Source organism: Hyperolius riggenbachi, chromosome 10, assembly GCF_040937935.1.
Source record: "Hyperolius riggenbachi isolate aHypRig1 chromosome 10, aHypRig1.pri, whole genome shotgun sequence".
NCBI lineage: Eukaryota > Metazoa > Chordata > Amphibia > Anura > Hyperoliidae > Hyperolius > Hyperolius riggenbachi.
In genome coordinates, this window is record NC_090655.1 from 291,702,091 (window position 1) to 291,719,472 (window position 17,382).

General features: G+C 48.2%; 1 protein-coding gene across 1 annotated transcript; it reads left to right on the forward strand.

Moving 5' to 3' along the window:
• The first annotated feature begins 1,245 nt into the window (after positions 1–1,245).
• Positions 1,246–11,606, forward strand: LOC137537300 (gastrula zinc finger protein XlCGF66.1-like). The gene is made up of 6 exons (XM_068259376.1): positions 1,246–1,286; positions 5,359–5,478; positions 9,621–9,755; positions 9,886–9,996; positions 11,325–11,422; positions 11,546–11,606. Exons 2-6 carry the CDS (start codon positions 5,383–5,385, stop codon positions 11,604–11,606), a joined length of 501 nt encoding a protein of 166 aa, XP_068115477.1. The 5' UTR covers positions 1,246–1,286; positions 5,359–5,382.
• The last annotated feature ends 5,776 nt before the right edge of the window (positions 11,607–17,382 follow it).

Genomic DNA, 17,382 nt, shown 5'->3' on the forward strand with positions numbered 1-17,382 from the left:
CAGAGACCCCCAAGCAAGCCAGGATATCAAACCCCTAACCTCAGGCCACCACTGCACGCTGCAAGGCCATCGCAGCCCCACTTCCCTGGATGCACGGCAATACAGCCAGCCATTCCCAGGCCGATCACCTGCTGATCACAGGGGCGAGAGGCACAGCCAGGCTTGATGCTTCCCAATGTACTGGACTAGACCGCAAACCTAGCATGGCCAGGACTTGTCGCTCTTCAGCTATGGGGACCCCTTGGACTCTCTATTGCTCCTTCTTTTCTCTCTATCTTCTGTTTCAGGACATGTGGTGGGGTGTCTGTAATTGCTACAGAGTAGTTGAGCGCCACTTAGAGTGTGGCAGCTCCGCTCGGCATAGCACTCAGATGGACCCCGCTGGTCCTCCTCCACTGTACTAATGTAATATACTGTACTACTAATGTAATATGTAATTCATGATGTGCAATGTATATGACTACCTCTTTGTATATCTCTGCTATTGCTGTGACTACCTTGTATGCTTTTACTAGTTTGCTGCTACTGTACCATCACCGACCCTGTATGTGCCAAAAATAATTCCGGGTACTACCTGCATTGTACTTGGCGAAATAAATTATTCTGATTCTGATTACCTTTTAAACAATGCCAGTTGACTGGCAGCCCTAATGATCTATTTGGCAGCAGTAGTGTCTGAATAACATCATAAACAAGCATGCAACTAATCTTGTCAGATCTGACAATAATGTCAGAAACACCCGATCTGCTGCATGCTTGTTCAGGGGCTATGGCTAATAGTATTAGAGGCAGAGGATCAGCAGGACAGCCAGGCAAGTAGCATTGCTTAAAAGGAAATAAAAATGGCAGCCTCCATATACCTCTCACTTCAGTTGTCCTTTAATGTTCCAAATAACTCCTCTCACTGAGGCGCTGGGCTTACAGCTCTTTTTGAGATTTTGCTCTCCTTACTTGACAGATGAACTGAGGACCTACTCCTGAGAAACGCATTGCATTCTATGAAAGCTGGGTTTTTTTCACAAAAAAAACATTAAAGCTATAGTTATTTATCTCATTCTTGAAGTTTTTTTTGCCCTGAGAGGAGGTAAGTTCATATCTACCTCCTCTTTCTAAACTGTTTTTAACTTTTAGCTGCAGTTAGCAGTTACACCACAAGATGGCGATCTCACCTCTCCCAGGTGAAACGCAAAGAAAGGAAGCAATTAAACCAAAGAAAGGAGGTGATGTAACAGAAAGGAAGTGATTTCAGAGCAAGAGGAAAAGTTGCAGGACAAAGCGAGGAGAAGGTTAATTGTATGATTTTTGTTGTATTTATGATAATATTGAGGTCGGGGGAGGGATACACTTTGTTACAGAGGAGGTCATAGTGCACCTGTCACTATCCTGATCATCCCCCTTGAAGAAACTTTTATATACAATAATACAATAACATTTCTATAGCGCTTTTCTCCCATAGGACTCAAAGCGCTTAGGCTCTCTCAGATTCAGTAATTAGTAGGATGAAGTATTCACACAACAAAAGTTATATTTCTGCAAATGCCAAACTGAACAGGTGGGTTTTCAGTCTGGATTTAAACACGTCCAGGGATGGAGCTGTCCTGATCTGTTGAGGTAAGGAGTTCCAAAACGTAGGGGCAGCATGACAGAAGGCTCTGGGACCAAAAGTTTCCAAGCGGACTCTGGGTATGACTAGATTATTAGAACCTGTGGATCTGAGAATGCGGGGATTGCTACGCAGCTGTAACATATCTTTCATGTATCCAGGGCCTAAATTATTCAGGGATTTAAATGTCAGTAGGCCAATCTTGAATAGGACCCTCCATTCTATAGGTAGCCAGTGAAGGGAATGCAGGACTGGCGTTATGTGGCAGTGACGGGGTTGGTTGGTTAGCAGTCTGGCAGCAGTATTCTGTATCAGCTGTAGGCGGTACAAGACCTTTTTTGGAAGGCCAGTGTAGAGAGCATTGCAGTAGTCCAGTCGGGATGTGATGAAGGCGTGGACTAAGGTTGGCAGATCTTCTGGGGGTATGAGGTGCTTGATTTTTGCAATGTTCTTCAGGTGAAACTAGGATGATTTTACCACAGCAGAGATTTGAGTTCTGAAGTTTAAATCCCATCAATTAGAACTCCCAGGCTACGCACATGATCAGAGCTGCGCAGATCCGTGCCTCCTATTCCCAGTGGTGAAGACTGCAAGTTAAGTTGTTTTGTTGTCATGCTCTGCCCTCCAATCAGAAGGACTTCAGTTTTGTCTGCATTTAGTTTCAGCCACTTCTGTGACTTGTTTGCCAGTTATTTTGTCGGCAGCCTCCGCCTTACACGCTCCATAGATTATGGTTGGCTTAAATTGTACCTGAGATGGAAAGTAAATAAAAATATACATATCTGGGGCTTCCTCCAGCCCTGTTCAGGCTTATTGGTCCCTCGCTGTCTTTCTCCGCCTCCACAATTCACTGCAGTTTGGCCAGTCAGGGGCAGTCGGCGCTCCCCCACTGTGCTCTCCCCCCGCCAGGAGCGCCCTGCGCTGTTTCCCCCGACTGCCTGAAGTACTGGGCTAAACTGCATTAGATCCAGGAGGCGGAGGAGGACGGCGAGGGACTGATTAGCCTGTACAAGGCTGAAGGAAGCCCCGGGTATGTATACTATTATATACTTTATACCTCAGGTTTACTTTAACCTCCTATCAATAATTCAGGCAAATCAGCATACAGGGGCGTATCTAGGTAAAATAGCGCCCCCCACACTGAGAACCCCTGAATAACAGCATCTACCTCCCCTCCATAGGCAGAGCCACCTCTCCACACAATCCACCAAATCCCCTCCTATGTCCCAGTATAGCGCCAGTATAGTACAACGGGATGCGCTTACCATGTGGCAAGATTCCATTGCAGCATGAGGGAGGCATGGCGCCCATGGGACTGTGGTGCCCATAGCATGAACCATGCCTGCACCCCTCTAGATATGCCACTGTCACCATGTAACGCAAGTATAGTGTGGCTGGATAGTGTAGTGGTTAAGGGCACTGCCTTTGACATGGGAGACCAGGGTTCGAATCCTTGCTAAGGTCGGTACCTATTCAGTAAGGAGTTCAAGGCAAGACTCCCTAACACTGCAGAGTGGCCTCTTGAGTGCATCCCTGTGGCTGCAGCTCTTGAGCGCTTTGAGTCCGACAGGAGAAAAGCGCTATACAAATGTTCAGATTATTATTATTATGTCCTCCCTGTGTTCCCAGCATTACTATTATCCTCCAGTATGTAATGCCCCCCACTTCAGTAATGCCATTTCTTTCCCAGTATAGCCATGTCCCCTGTGTCCCCCAGCATTGCCATTATCCTGCAGTATGTAATGTACCCCCACCTCAGTAATGCCATTTCTCCCCCAGTATAGCCATGTCCCCCCTGTGTCCCCCAGCATTGCCATTATCCTCCAGTATGTAATGTCCCCCACCCCAGTAATGCCATTTTTTCCCAGTATAGCCATGTCCTCCCTGTGTCCCCAGCATTGCTATTATCCTCCAGTATGTAATGTCCCCCACCCCAGTAATGCCATTTCTCTCCCAGTATAGCCATGTCCCCCTGTGTCCCCTAGCATTGCTATTATCCTCCAGTATGTAATGTCCCCCACCCCAGTAATGCCATTTTTTTCCCAGTATAGCCATGTCCTCCCTGTGTCCCCAGCATTGCTATTATCCTCCAGTATGTAATGTCCCCCACCCCAGTAATGCCATTTCTCCCCCAGTATAGCCATGTCCCCCTGTGTCCCCTAGCATTGCCATTATCCTGCAGTATGTAATGTCCCCCACCCCAGTAATGCCATTTCTTTCCCAGTATAGCCATGTCCCCCTGTGTCCCCCAGCATTACCATTATCCTCCAGTATGTAATGTCCCCCACCCCAGTAATGCCATTTCTTTCCCAGTATAGCCACGTCCCCCTGTGTCCCCAGCATTGCCATTATCCTCCAGTATGTAATGTCCCCCACCCCAGTAATGCCATTTCTTTCCCAGTATAGCCACGTCCCCCCTGTGTCCCCAGGCATTGCTATTATCCTCCAGTATGTAATGTCCCCCACCCCAGTAATGCCATTTCTCCCCAGTATAGCCATGTCCCCCCTGTATCCCCCAGCATTGCCATTATCCTCCAGTATGTAATGTCCCCCACCCGAGTATAGCCATGTGTCCCCCAGCATTGCTATTATCCTCCAGTATGTAATGTCCCCCACCCCAGTAATGCCATTTCTCCCCAGTATAGCCATGTCCCCCCTGTGTCCCCCAGCATTGCAATTATCCTCCAGTATGTAATGTCCCCCACTCCAGTAATGCCATTTCTCCCCCAGTATAGCCATGCCCCCCCTGTGTCCCCCAGCATTGCCATTATCGTCCAGTATGTAATGTCCCCACCCCATTAATGCCATTTCTTCTCCAGTATAGCCATGTCCCCCCTGTGTCCCCCAGCATCGCCATTATCCTCCAGTATGTAATGTCCGCCACCCCAGTACTGCGATTTCTCCCCCAGTATAGCCATGTCTCCCCTGTGTCCCCCAGCATTGCTATTATCCCCCAGTATGTAATGTCCGCCACCCCAGTACTGCGATTTCTCCCCCAGTATAGCCATGTCTCCCCTGTGTCCCCCAGCATTGCCATTATCATCCAGTATGTAATGTCCCCCCACCCCAGGAATACCATTTCTCCCCCAGTATAGCCATGTCCCCCCTGTGTCCCCCAGCATTGCCATTATCCTCCAGTATGTAATGTCTCCCACCCCAGTAATGCCATTTCTTTCCCAGTATAGCTATGTCCTCCCTGTGTCCCCCAGCATTGCCATTATCCTCCAGTATGTAATGTCCCCCCACCCCAGGAATACCATTTCTCCCCCAGTATAGCCATGTCCCCCTGTGTCCCCCAGCATTGCCATGTCCACACTCCAGTATTGCTCCCGCCCCCCACCTCCATGCAGAGTAGTAATAGGAAGGATTACATTGGTTTATAGCTAGCTGTCACAGTGTGCTCCAGTCCTCTGCTCCCATTAGTCTCAGTCTCCGCCTCTCCTCATATCCTCATCCATCTACCACTACCAGCACTGCTGTAACATCACAGGAATGGTAACAGTGGGAGGAGGATGTGAGGAGAGAAGGCCAGCTGGAGAGGAGGCAGAGGGAGGACAGGACTGCAGCATGCTGTGAGTATAGTGCACAGGTAGCTATAAACCAGCTTATTATGCTTTCCTGCAATACTCTGCATGGCCCCACCACCCACAAGTGACAGCAATGGGGAGTGCTGGGGGAGGGGGATCCTGTATTGGTAGTTTCACCACTGACAAATGTGCAACCTAGATAACTCTCCCCTTATTATCTATCCAAAGGCAGCAGCGTCCTGTACAGATCACATGACCACATCACTGAGGATGGAGGAGGACCAGAGTCACATGACTGAGAGGATATTCAACCTCACCCTGGAGATCATCTATCTGCTGACTGGAGAGGTGAAGGGGATTCTGGGAGGTCACATGACATATCTCTTATCTCTAGTAATATAACACACAGGTGACCGGAGAGGTGAGGAGGATTCTGGGAGGTCACATGACATCACTTTTATCTCTAGTAATATAACACACAGGTGACTGGAGAGGTCAGGGAATTCTGGGAGGTCACATGACATCACTCTTATCTCTAGTAATATAACACACAGGTGACCGGAGAGGTGAGGGGGATTCTGGGAGGTCACATGACATCACTCTTATCTCTAGTAATATAACACACAGGTGACTGAAGAGGTCAGGGGGATTCTGGGACGTCACATGACATCACTCTTATCTCTAGTAATATAACACACAGGTGACTGGAGAGGTGAGGGGGATTCTGGGAGGTCACATGACATCACTTTTATCTCTAGTAATATAACACACAGGTGACTGGAGAGGTCAGGGGATTCTGGGAGGTCACATGACATCACTCTTATCTCTAGTAATATAACACACAGGTGACTGGAGAGGTGAGGGGGATTCTAGGAGGTCACATGACATCACTCTTATCTCTAGTAATATAACACACAGGTGACTGGAGAGGTCAGGGAATTCTGGGAGGTCACATGACATCACTCTTATCTCTAGTAATATAACACACAGGTGACCGGAGAGGTGAGGGGGATTCTGGGAAGTCACATGACATCACTCTTATCTCTAGTAATATAACACACAGGTGACTGAAGAGGTCAGGGGGATTCTGGGACGTCACATGACATCACTCTTATCTCTAGTAATATAACACACAGGTGACTGGAGAGGTCAGGGGGATTCTGGGAGGTCACATGACATCACTCTTATCTCTAGTAATATAACACACAGGTGACTGGAGAGGTGAGGGGGACTCTGGGGGGTCACATGACAGCACTCTTATCTCTAGTAATATAACACACAGGTGACCGGAGAGGTGAGGGGGATTCTGGGAGGTCACATGACATCACTCTTATCTCTAGTAATATAACACACAGGTGACTGAAGAGGTCAGGGGGATTCTGGGACGTCACATGACATCACTCTTATCTCTAGTAATATAACACACAGGTGACTGGAGAGGTGAGGGGGATTCTGGGAGGTCACATGACATCACTTTTATCTCTAGTAATATAACACACAGGTGACTGGAGAGGTCAGGGGATTCTAGGAGGTCACATGACATCACTCTTATCTCTAGTAATATAACACACAGGTGACTGGAGAGGTGAGGGGGATTCTAGGAGGTCACATGACATCACTCTTATCTCTAGTAATATAACACACAGGTGACTGGAGAGGTCAGGGAATTCTGGGAGGTCACATGACATCACTCTTATCTCTAGTAATATAACACACAGGTGACCGGAGAGGTGAGGGGGATTCTGGGAGGTCACATGACATCACTCTTATCTCTAGTAATATAACACACAGGTGACTGAAGAGGTCAGGGGGATTCTGGGACGTCACATGACATCACTCTTATCTCTAGTAATATAACACACAGGTGACTGGAGAGGTCAGGGGGATTCTGGGAGGTCACATGACATCACTCTTATCTCTAGTAATATAACACACAGGTGACTGGAGAGGTGAGGGGGACTCTGGGGGGTCACATGACAGCACTCTTATCTCTAGTAATATAACACACATTTGACCGGAGAGGTGAGGGGGATTCTGGGAGGTCACATGACATCACTCTTATCTCTAGTAATATAACACACAGGTGACCGGAGAGGTGACAGGGATTCTGGGAGGTCACATGATATCACTCTTATCTCTAGTAATATAACACACAGGTGACTGGAGAGGTGAGGAGGATTCTGGGAGGTCACATGACATCACTCTTATCTCTAGTAATATAACACACAGGTGACTGGAGAGGTGAGGAGGATTCTGGGAGGTCACATGACATCAGTTTTATCTCTAGTAATATAACACTCAGGTGACCAGAGAGGTGAGGGGGATTCTGGGAGGTCACATGACGTCACTCTTATCTCTAGTAATATAACACACAGGTGACCGGAGAGGTGAGGGGGATTCTGGGAGGTCACATGACATCACTCTTATCTCTAGTAATATAACACACAGGTGACTGAAGAGGTCAGGGGGATTCTGGGACGTCACATGACATCACTCTTATCTCTAGTAATATAACACACAGGTGACTGGAGAGGTGACAGGGATTCTGGGAGGTCACATGATATCACTCTTATCTCTAGTAATATAACACTCAGGTGACCAGAGAGGTGAGGGGGATTCTGGGAGGTCACATGACGTCACTCTTATCTCTAATAATATAACACACAGGTGACTGGAGCGGTGAGGGGGATTCTGGGAGGTCACATGACATCACTCTTATCTCTAGTAATATAACACACAGGTGACCGGAGAGGTGAGGGGGATTCTGGGAGGTCACATGACATCGCTCTTATCTCTAGTAATATAACACACAGGTGACCGGAGAGGTGAGGGGGATTCTGGGAGGTCACATGACATCGCTCTTATCTCTAGTAATATAACACACAGGTGACCAGAGAGGTGAGGGGGATTCTGGGAGGTCACATGACGTCACTCTTATCTCTAGTAATATAACACACAGGTGACCGGAGTGGTGAGGGGGATTCTGGGAGATCACGTGACATCACTCTTATCTCTAGTAATATAACACACAGGTGACTGGAGAGGTGAGGGGGACTCTGGGAGGTCACATGACAGCACTCTTATCTCTAGTAATATAACACACATTTGACCGGAGAGGTGAGGGGGATTCTGGGAGGTCACATGACATCACTCTTATCTCTAGTAATATAACACACAGGTGACCGGAGAGGTGAGGAGGATTCTGGGAGGTCACATGACATCAGTTTTATCTCTAGTAATATAACACTCAGGTGACCAGAGAGGTGAGGGGGATTCTGGGAGGTCACATGACGTCACTCTTATCTCTAATAATATAACACACAGGTGACTGGAGCGGTGAGGGGGATTCTGGGAGGTCACATGACATCACTCTTATCTCTAGTAGTATAACACACAGGTGACCGGAGAGGTGAGGGGGATTCTGGGAAGTCACATGACATCGCTCTTATCTCTAGTAATATAACACACAGGTGACCGGAGAGGTGAGGGGGATTCTGGGAGGTCACATGACATCGCTCTTATCTCTAGTAATATAACACACAGGTGACCAGAGAGGTGAGGGGGATTCTGGGAGGTCACATGACGTCACTCTTATCTCTAGTAATATAACACACAGGTGACCGGAGCGGTGAGGGGGATTCTGGGAGATCACGTGACATCACTCTTATCTCTAGTAATATAACACACAGGTGACTGGAGAGGTGAGAAGGATTCTGGGAGGTCACGTGACATCACTCTTGTCTCTAGTAATATGACACACAGGTGACTGGAGAGGTGAGGAGGATTTTGGGAGGTCACATGACATCACTCTTATCTCTAGCAATAAAATGCACAACCAGGTCCGGGTAAAGGCTGGGGAGGCTCTAGCCTCTGAGCACACAGCTCTGAGGACTCACCTGTGCCCCACTTGCCTGGCCAGTGCAGAGTCATAGGCTGAGCATGAAGTGCTGCTCCTCACTGCATCAGTAACTAGGCCTTGTCACAGGATTGCAGCATCTTCTCTCTGTTTCCCTCTAGTGGTGTCTCTCGTTATTTTCATAAAGGAGGGAGAGCAAGGGAGAGATCGGCACTGCAAAACTGCTTTCATTCCAGAAAGAAGCATTAGTAGCCTGATGGCCGTTTCACGCTGCCTCCGTGGAAGCGCATTGCTGCGCAAAACGGCTGTCAGGCTATTATAGCACTGTTGTATTATATTATTTTTGTACTGGTGGAGCCTGCCTAATACTTGTGGCTAATCTGACTATACTTAGGGGGTATCCCTCTAATACTGGGGTCTTATCTGGCTACCTACACTGGGAGGGGTACCCATCTAAGTCTAGGGACACACCTCACTACCTGTACTGGGGGGACACTGTTGGCGGGGGGAGGGCAATATGGAATCTCCACCTCTAGTGCTGGTGAACCTTTTCTCGGCCCTGCACTTAGCTGACTGGAGAGGTGAGGAGGATTCTGGGAGGTCATGTGACATTACTGTTGGTCTTTCTATACAGAGTTTTCCTCCAGTGAAGTCTGGAGATCATGTGACCATCACAGTGCCCCCACCTCACTCCCTGATATCTAATGGACACAACAAGCAGAAGATTCTGGAAATCACTGGGAAGATGATTGAGCTGCTGACAGGAGAGGTGAGCAGTGCTGGGAATTATGGGATATTATCCAGTAACAGCAAGGGACATATCTGGGTGGTGACTGTATCATTGTGTGTGTCAAGTTCCTATAAGGTGTCAGGATGTCACCATCTATTTATCCATGCAGGAGTGGCAGTATATAGAACACAATGACCTCTACAAGGACCCCATGATGGAGAATCAATTACTTACATCACTGGGTAAGAGGAGACTTTCATGTTTTGTACAGGAGAGAGCAGTACTTGGGGTCCACCTAGATCCCCCATCATCTAATAATCACATAGAGACAATGTAGTGTGTTTCCTACAGATGTGTCCAGTAACAGAAACCCAACAGAGAGATGTACAGGTCCTCTTTATTCCCATGATTGTCCACCTAGATCCCCCATCATCTGATAAACACATAGAGACAATGTTTTCAGTCAGTGTGTGTGTTTCCTACAGATGTATCCAGTAACAGAAACCCACCAGAGAGATGTACAGGTCCTCTTTATTCCCAGGATTGTCCACCTAGATCCCCCATCATCTGATAATCACATAGAGACAATGTATTCAGTCAGTGTGTGTGTTTCCTACAGATGTATCCAGTATCAAGAACCCACCAGAGAGATGAACAGGTCCTCTTTCTTCCCAGGATTGTCCACCTAGATACCCCATCATCTGATATACAGGTCCTCTTTATTCCCAGGATTGCCCACCTAGATCCCCATCATCTGATAATCACATAGAGACAATGTATTCAGTCAGTGTGTGTGTTTCCTACAGATGTATCCAGTAACAGAAACCCACCAGAGAAATGTACAGGTCCTCTTTATTCCCAGGATTGCCCACCTAGATCCCCCATCATCTGATAATCACATAGAGACAATGTATTCAGTCAGTGTGTGTGTTTCCTACAGATGTATCCAGTAACAGAAAGCCACCAGAGAGATGTACAGGTCTTCTTTATTCCCAGGATTGTCCACCTAGATCCCCCATCATCTGATAATCACATAGAGACAATGTATTCAGTCAGTGTGTGTGTTTCCTACAGATGTATCCAGTAACAGAAACCCACCAGAGAGATGTACAGGTCCTCTTTATTCCCAGGATTGTCCACCTAGATCCCCCATCATCTGATAAACACATAGACACAATGTATTCAGTCAGTGTGTGTGTTTCCTACAGATGTATCCAGTAACAGAAACCCACCAGAGAGATGTACAGGTCCTCTTTATTCCCAGGATTGTCCACCTACATTCCCCATCATCTGATAATCACATAGAGACAATGTATTCAGTCTGTGTGTGTTTCCTACAGATGTATCCAGTAACAGAAACCCACCAGAGAGATGTACAGGTCCTCTTTATTCCCAGGATTGTCCACCTAGATCCCCCATCATCTGATAAACACATAGAGACAATGTATTCAGTCAGTGTGTGTGTTTCCTACAGATGTATCCAGTAACAGAAACCCACCAGAGAGGTGTACAGGTCCTCTTTATTCCCAGGATTGTCCACCTAGATCCCCCATCATCTGATAAGCACATTGAGACAATGTATTTAGTCAGTGTGTGTGTTTCCTACAGATGTATCCAGTAACAGAAACCCACCAGAGAGATGTACAGGTCCTCTTTATTCCCAGGATTGTCTACAGGAAGATCCCACCATCCCCCACCATTATCAGGTAGGTGGAACTGAGGGTCTCTGGAGACTCCAAACCATGACACATTCTTTCTTCCTGTGTATGCTGTGTTATCTGTGTTCACATTTTACATTACATACATTATCTCTCACTTTGTGCACTTAGGGTGGAGAACTTGTACATGGAAGTGCTGTGGTTAAAGAGGAAGAAGAAGAGACATATGTGAGGAGTGATCAGCAGTCTATGGAGGAGGGTGACATGATGAGGACATGTAAAGAGGAAGAAGAGGAGACGTATGTGAGGAGTGATCAGCAGTCTATGGAGGAGGGTGACATGATGAGGACAGGTAAAGAGGAAGAAGAGGAGACATATGTGAGGAGTGATCAGCAGTCTATGGAGGAGGGAGACATGATGAGGACAAGTAAAGAGGAAGAAGAAGAGACGTATGTGAGGAGTGATCAGCAGTCTATGGAGGAGGGTGACATGATGAGGACAAGTAAAGAGGAAGAAGAAGAGACATATGTGAGGAGTGATCAGCAGTCTATGGAGGAGGGTGACATGATGAGGACAAGTAAAGAGGAAGAAGAGACGTATGTGAGGAGTGATCAGCAGTCTATGGAGGAGGGTGACATGATGAGGACAAGTAAAGAGGAAGAAGAAGAGACATATGTGAGGAGTGATCAGCAGACTATGGAGGAGGGGGACATGATGAGGACATGTAAAGAGGAAGAAGAGACATATGTGAGGAGTGATCGGCAGTCTATGGAGGAGGGTGACATGATGAGGACATATAAAGAGGAAGAAGAAGAAACATATGTGAGGAGTGATCAGCAGTCTATGGGGGAGGGGGACATGATGAGGACAAGTAAAGAGGAAGAAGAAGAGACATATGTGAGGAGTGATCAGCAGTCTATGGGGGAGGGGGACATGATGAGGACAAGTAAAGAGGAAGAAGAGACATATGTGAGGAGTGATCAGCTGTCTATGGAGGAGGGTGACATGATGAGGACAAGTAAAGAGGAAGAAGAGACGTATGTGAGGAGTGATCAGCAGTCTATGGAGGAGGGTGACCTGATGGGGACAAGTAAAGAGGAAGAAGAAGAGACATATGTGAGGAGTGATCAGCAGTCTATGGAGGAGGGTGACATGATGAGGACAAGTAAAGAGGAGGACAATGTTACAGAGCGCAGAACAGGTGAGTAATCAGCAGTAATATAGAATAAATGTGTATCTGTATTGCTGTGATGTCACTGCTCACAGACTGGCCATATTAGGGGTTATGCTATGTGCTCATGTTAGATTTTTTACATCTATAACTATCATTCATGACAGTATTATAGAAGTATATATGTACTTATATAAGGTCATGTAACTATTCATGGTGAACCACAACTCCCAGGAGTGTGTAAGGGGCTAAAACGGACCAAAAAGCCCTCCTACTAAAATGCTATGCTAAAGAGAAACTTGCCTTCATAACACAGAAGGTATTTGTGATTCTTCAGCTTGGAGTGAGCATTTGAGATGTCCCACAATGCACCACTACTGAATATGCAAATCATCCCTTTGTTGTCCCTGAAAGCTAAAACAAGCGGGCGCATCTTTGCATTCCAGTGGTTCTGGGGGTGTGGCTAGTTTTCACGGGCAACAAAGGGACGATTTGCATATTCAGCAGTGGTGCATTGTGGGAGACAATTGCTCACTCCGACCTGAATAATCACAAATTCCTTCTGTTTTGAGAAGGCAAATTAATGTTCCAGCTGAAATGTGACCGAGCCTAAGAGCTTCTTATGGCAGAAGTTGTGCAACATGATTACAGAAAATAATGAGATCACATTCACACAGGAGGCATTTAAAGAGGAGCTGTCAGCCATACTATCTCAGAAAACACACATATATAAGTAGATAAATACTTGCTCTACTTACATAACAGATATATTGCACTGTCCACATTTTGATTTTAGTGAATTTTCTACAGTAAAAAAAGAGAAAATCCTTCTTAGCATTTCCCATTTTAACTGTGGCTATTTTGAAGCCAATCCTGATGTCATTTCCTCCCTTACTCTCCTCTGCCTGATTGTGTATGCATTGCCCACTCTTCACTATAGAAAGTGCATTGTCTCAGCATGAGAAATATTGTCCAATCAGAGAGGAACAGAGGTGTGGGCGGGGAAAACAGGAGGGAAAGAGGCTTCAGTCAGTCAGGCTGCATTATTTAAGGCTGGTTTCACACCAGGACGTTGCGTTTTAGGGGACGTTATGGTCGCACAACGTGTCCCTAACGCAACGCCTGGTGCTCTCTGCTTTGGACGTCAGAGTGAGCCGCGTTGTGCAGCTCACTCTGGCGTCCGTGATGCCGTGATGCGCACTCTTGGACGCACGCGGCATCACGTGGTCCCGCCCGGCCAATCGCCGCACAGAGCGGCCACTCCAGGAAGTAAACACTGCACGTCACACCGTGCGTCACACCGTGCAGTGAATATTAATAAGCCATGTGCCTGGCCGCTCTCCGCTCCTCCCCAACTTTACTGAGCATGTGCAAGCAGTCTAACGTGGCTCAGCCTCGTGTAAAGTACTGCATGCAGTACGTTATATTATGTTGCAGCGTTACACTGTAACGCAACGTGGGCACTGTGAACAGCCCATTGATTTTTCATTGCTGTGCGGTGGGCTGCGTTACAGGCTGCTCTAACGTGCGCCTGTAACGTCCCACTGTGAAACCAGCCTAAGTCTGAGGGGAAATAGAGAAGCAAAAGAGAACAACCCAGCATGCCCTGCAACTTCCTTTTTCTGTAGCAGATTTTGTGTGTACCAAATAAGAGTCAGGTAAACTGGGGAATGATCATTTATCAACAAGAAAAGTAATAGTGATTTTAACTTTTGCATTGCCTGGTTAGCATCCTTATTACTTGTTTACCAGATAAAAATAAATAATTGATCTTTGATTTTATGCCCGACAGTTACACTTCAAGGGGGTTTTCACACAGGTACAGTGGAGGCACGTGTGTGTGTGTGTGTGTGTGTGTGTGTGTGTGTGTGTGTGTGTGTGTGTACAGTGTGTACAGTGTGTGTGTGTACAGAGTGTGTGTGTGTGTGTGTGTGTGTACAGTGTGTGTGTGTGTGTGTGTGTGTACAGTGTGTGTGTACAGAGTGTGTGTGTGTGTGTGTGTGTGTACAGTGTGTGTGTGTGTGTGTGTGTGTACAGTGTGTGTGTACAGTGTGTGTGTGGTTGAGGGGGCAGAGGAGGCACTGAAAGAGGAAGAGAAAGCACAACTCTATGGACTTTTCTAATGAATTAGTAAAATAAAAGTTAGAATGGTGGAGGGCGTTTCCCAAGTTTTGCAGGGAGGCCCAGTGATTTCTAGTCCCCCCCTCCCCCCCCTCCACTGATCTGTCCAATAGGAGCTGCAGTGTGCAGCAGTTTGGTTGCTCATTGGACAGAGGGATGGAAGGAGAGATACGGCTATACTGTATATATAAAATAATAATAATACAATAACATTTGTAAATATATATAGGAGTATATATGTATGTATTTATATCCGGCTACAAGAGTATTAAGGTGCCCATAGACCTGAGGATTATGGGCAAATTATGTTTGACAAAGAGACAAAATTATGTCTAATTGAATCTGATTAGAGATACATTTGTCTCTTGATGAATCTGCCCATACACTACAGACAGGTTCCCGTCCGATTTCAGCATGAAATCTTCAGGGAATCGGCTGAGCACGCTGTGTCCGCACTACCGCTGCCCCCCTAATGTATAAATGTGCCCCCCCCAGTGTGTCCATTTATATGTTACCTGTCCGATGTCATCCTCTGCGTGGTGTCTGTCCATCTCGCCAGCAGCCGCATACACGTGTACACGGTAGCAGCGTAAAGCGTCTGACGTCAGTGGCTATGCGTCGCTAGCGTGTATGGGGCTGCCCGGCGAGATGGACGGACACCGCATGGAGGCTGACACCGGGCAGGTAATGTATAAATGTGCCGCTAGCGTGTATGGGGCTGCCGGCGAGATGGACGGACACTGCATGGAGGCTGACACCGGGCAGGTAATGTAAAAATGTTCCACTACTGTGTATGGGGCTGCCGGTGAGATGGACGGACACCGCATGGAGGCTGACACCGGGCAGGTAATGTATAAATGTGCCGCTAGCGTGTATGCGGCTGCCTGGTGAGATGGACGGACACCGCATGGAGGCTGACACCGGGCAGGTAATGTATAAATGTGCCGCTAGCGTGTATGGGGCTGCCTGGTGAGATGGACGGACACCACATGGAGGCTGACACCGGGCAGGTAATGTATAAATGTGCCACTAGCATGTATGGGGCTGCCTGGCGAGATGGACAGACACCACATGGAGGCTGACACCGGGCAGGTAATGTATAAATGTGCCACTAGCATGTATGGGGCTGCCTGGTGAGATGGACGGACACCACATGGAGGCTGACACCGGGCAGGTAATGTATAAATGTGCCGCTAGCGTGTATGGGGCTGCCTGGTGAGATGGACGGACACCACATGGAGGCTGACACCGGGCAGGTAATGTATAAATGTGCCGCTAGCGTGTATGGGGCTGCCTGGCGAGATGGACGGACACCGCATGGAGGCTGACACCGGGCAGGTAATGTATAAATGTGCCGCTAGCGTGTATGGGGCTGCCTGGCGAGATGGACGGACACCGCATGGAGGCTGACACCGGGCAGGTAATGTATAAATGTGCCACTAGCGTGTATGGGACTGCCCGGTGAGATGGACGGACACCGCATGGAGGCTGACACCGGGCAGGGAATGTATATATGTGCAGCTAGCGTGTATGGGGCTGCCTGGTGAGATGGACGGACACCGCATGGAGGCTGACACCGGGCAGGTAATGTATAAATGTGCCGCTAGCGTGTATGAGGCTGCTGGCGAGATGGACGGACACCGCATGGAGGCTGACACCGGGCAGGTAATGTATAAATGTGCCGCTAGCGTGTATGGGGCTGCTGGCGAGATGGACGGACACCGCATGGAGGCTGACACCGGGCAGGTAATGTATAAATGTGCCACTAGCATGTATGGGGCTGCCGGCGAGATGGACGGACACCACATGGAGGCTGACACCGGGCAGGTAATGTATAAATGTGCTGCTAGCGTGTATGGGGCTGCCGGCGAGATGGACGGACACCACATGGAGGCTGACACCGGGCAGGTAATGTATAAATGTGCCACTAGCATGTATGGGGCTGCCGGCGAGATGGACGGACACCACATGGAGGCTGACACCGGGCAGGTAATGTATAAATGTGCCGCTAGCGTGTATGAGGCTGCTGGCGAGATGGACGGACACCGCATGGAGGCTGACACCGGGCAGGTAATGTATAAATGTGCCGCTAGCGTGTATGGGGCTGCTGGCGAGATGGACGGACACCGCATGGAGGCTGACACCGGGCAGGTAATGTATAAATGTGCCGCTACCGTGTATGGGGCTGCCGGCGAGATGGACGGACACCGCATGGAGGCTGACACCGGGCAGGTAATGTATAAATGTGCCACTAGCGTGTATGGGGCTGCCGGCGAGATGGACGGACACCACATGGAGGCTGACACCGGGCAGGTAATGTATAAATGTGCCGCTAGCGTGTATGGGGCTGCCTGGTGAGATGGACGGACACTGCATGGAGGCTGACACCGGGCAGGTAATGTATAAATGTGCTGCTAGCGTGTATGCGGCTGCCTGGTGAGATGGACGGACACCGCATGGAGGCTGACACCGGGCAGGTAATGTATAAATGTGCCGCTAGCGTGTATGGGGCTGCCTGGTGAGATGGACGGACACCGCATGGAGGCTGACACCGGGCAGGTAATGTATAAATGTGCCACTAGCGTGTATGGGGCTGCCTGGCGAGATGGACGGACACCACATGGAGGCTGACACCGGGCAGGTAATGTATAAATGTGCCGCTAGTGTGTATGGGGCTGCCTGGTGAGATGGACGGACACCGCATGGAGGCTGACAC

What these genes read in the sequence shown, in the direction of transcription:
- LOC137537300 (XM_068259376.1), top strand. Translation starts at nt 5,383, where the DNA reads ATGACCACATCACTGAGGATGGAGGAGGACCAGAGTCACATGACTGAG. An exon ending in TTGAGCTGCTGACAGGAGAG is followed by an intron (nt 9,756 to 9,885) that starts GTGAGCAGTGCT and finishes TTATCCATGCAG; the next exon opens with GAGTGGCAGTATATAGAACA. An exon ending in GTTTTGTACAGGAGAGAGCA is followed by an intron (nt 9,997 to 11,324) that starts GTACTTGGGGTC and finishes TGTTTCCTACAG; the next exon opens with ATGTATCCAGTAACAGAAAC.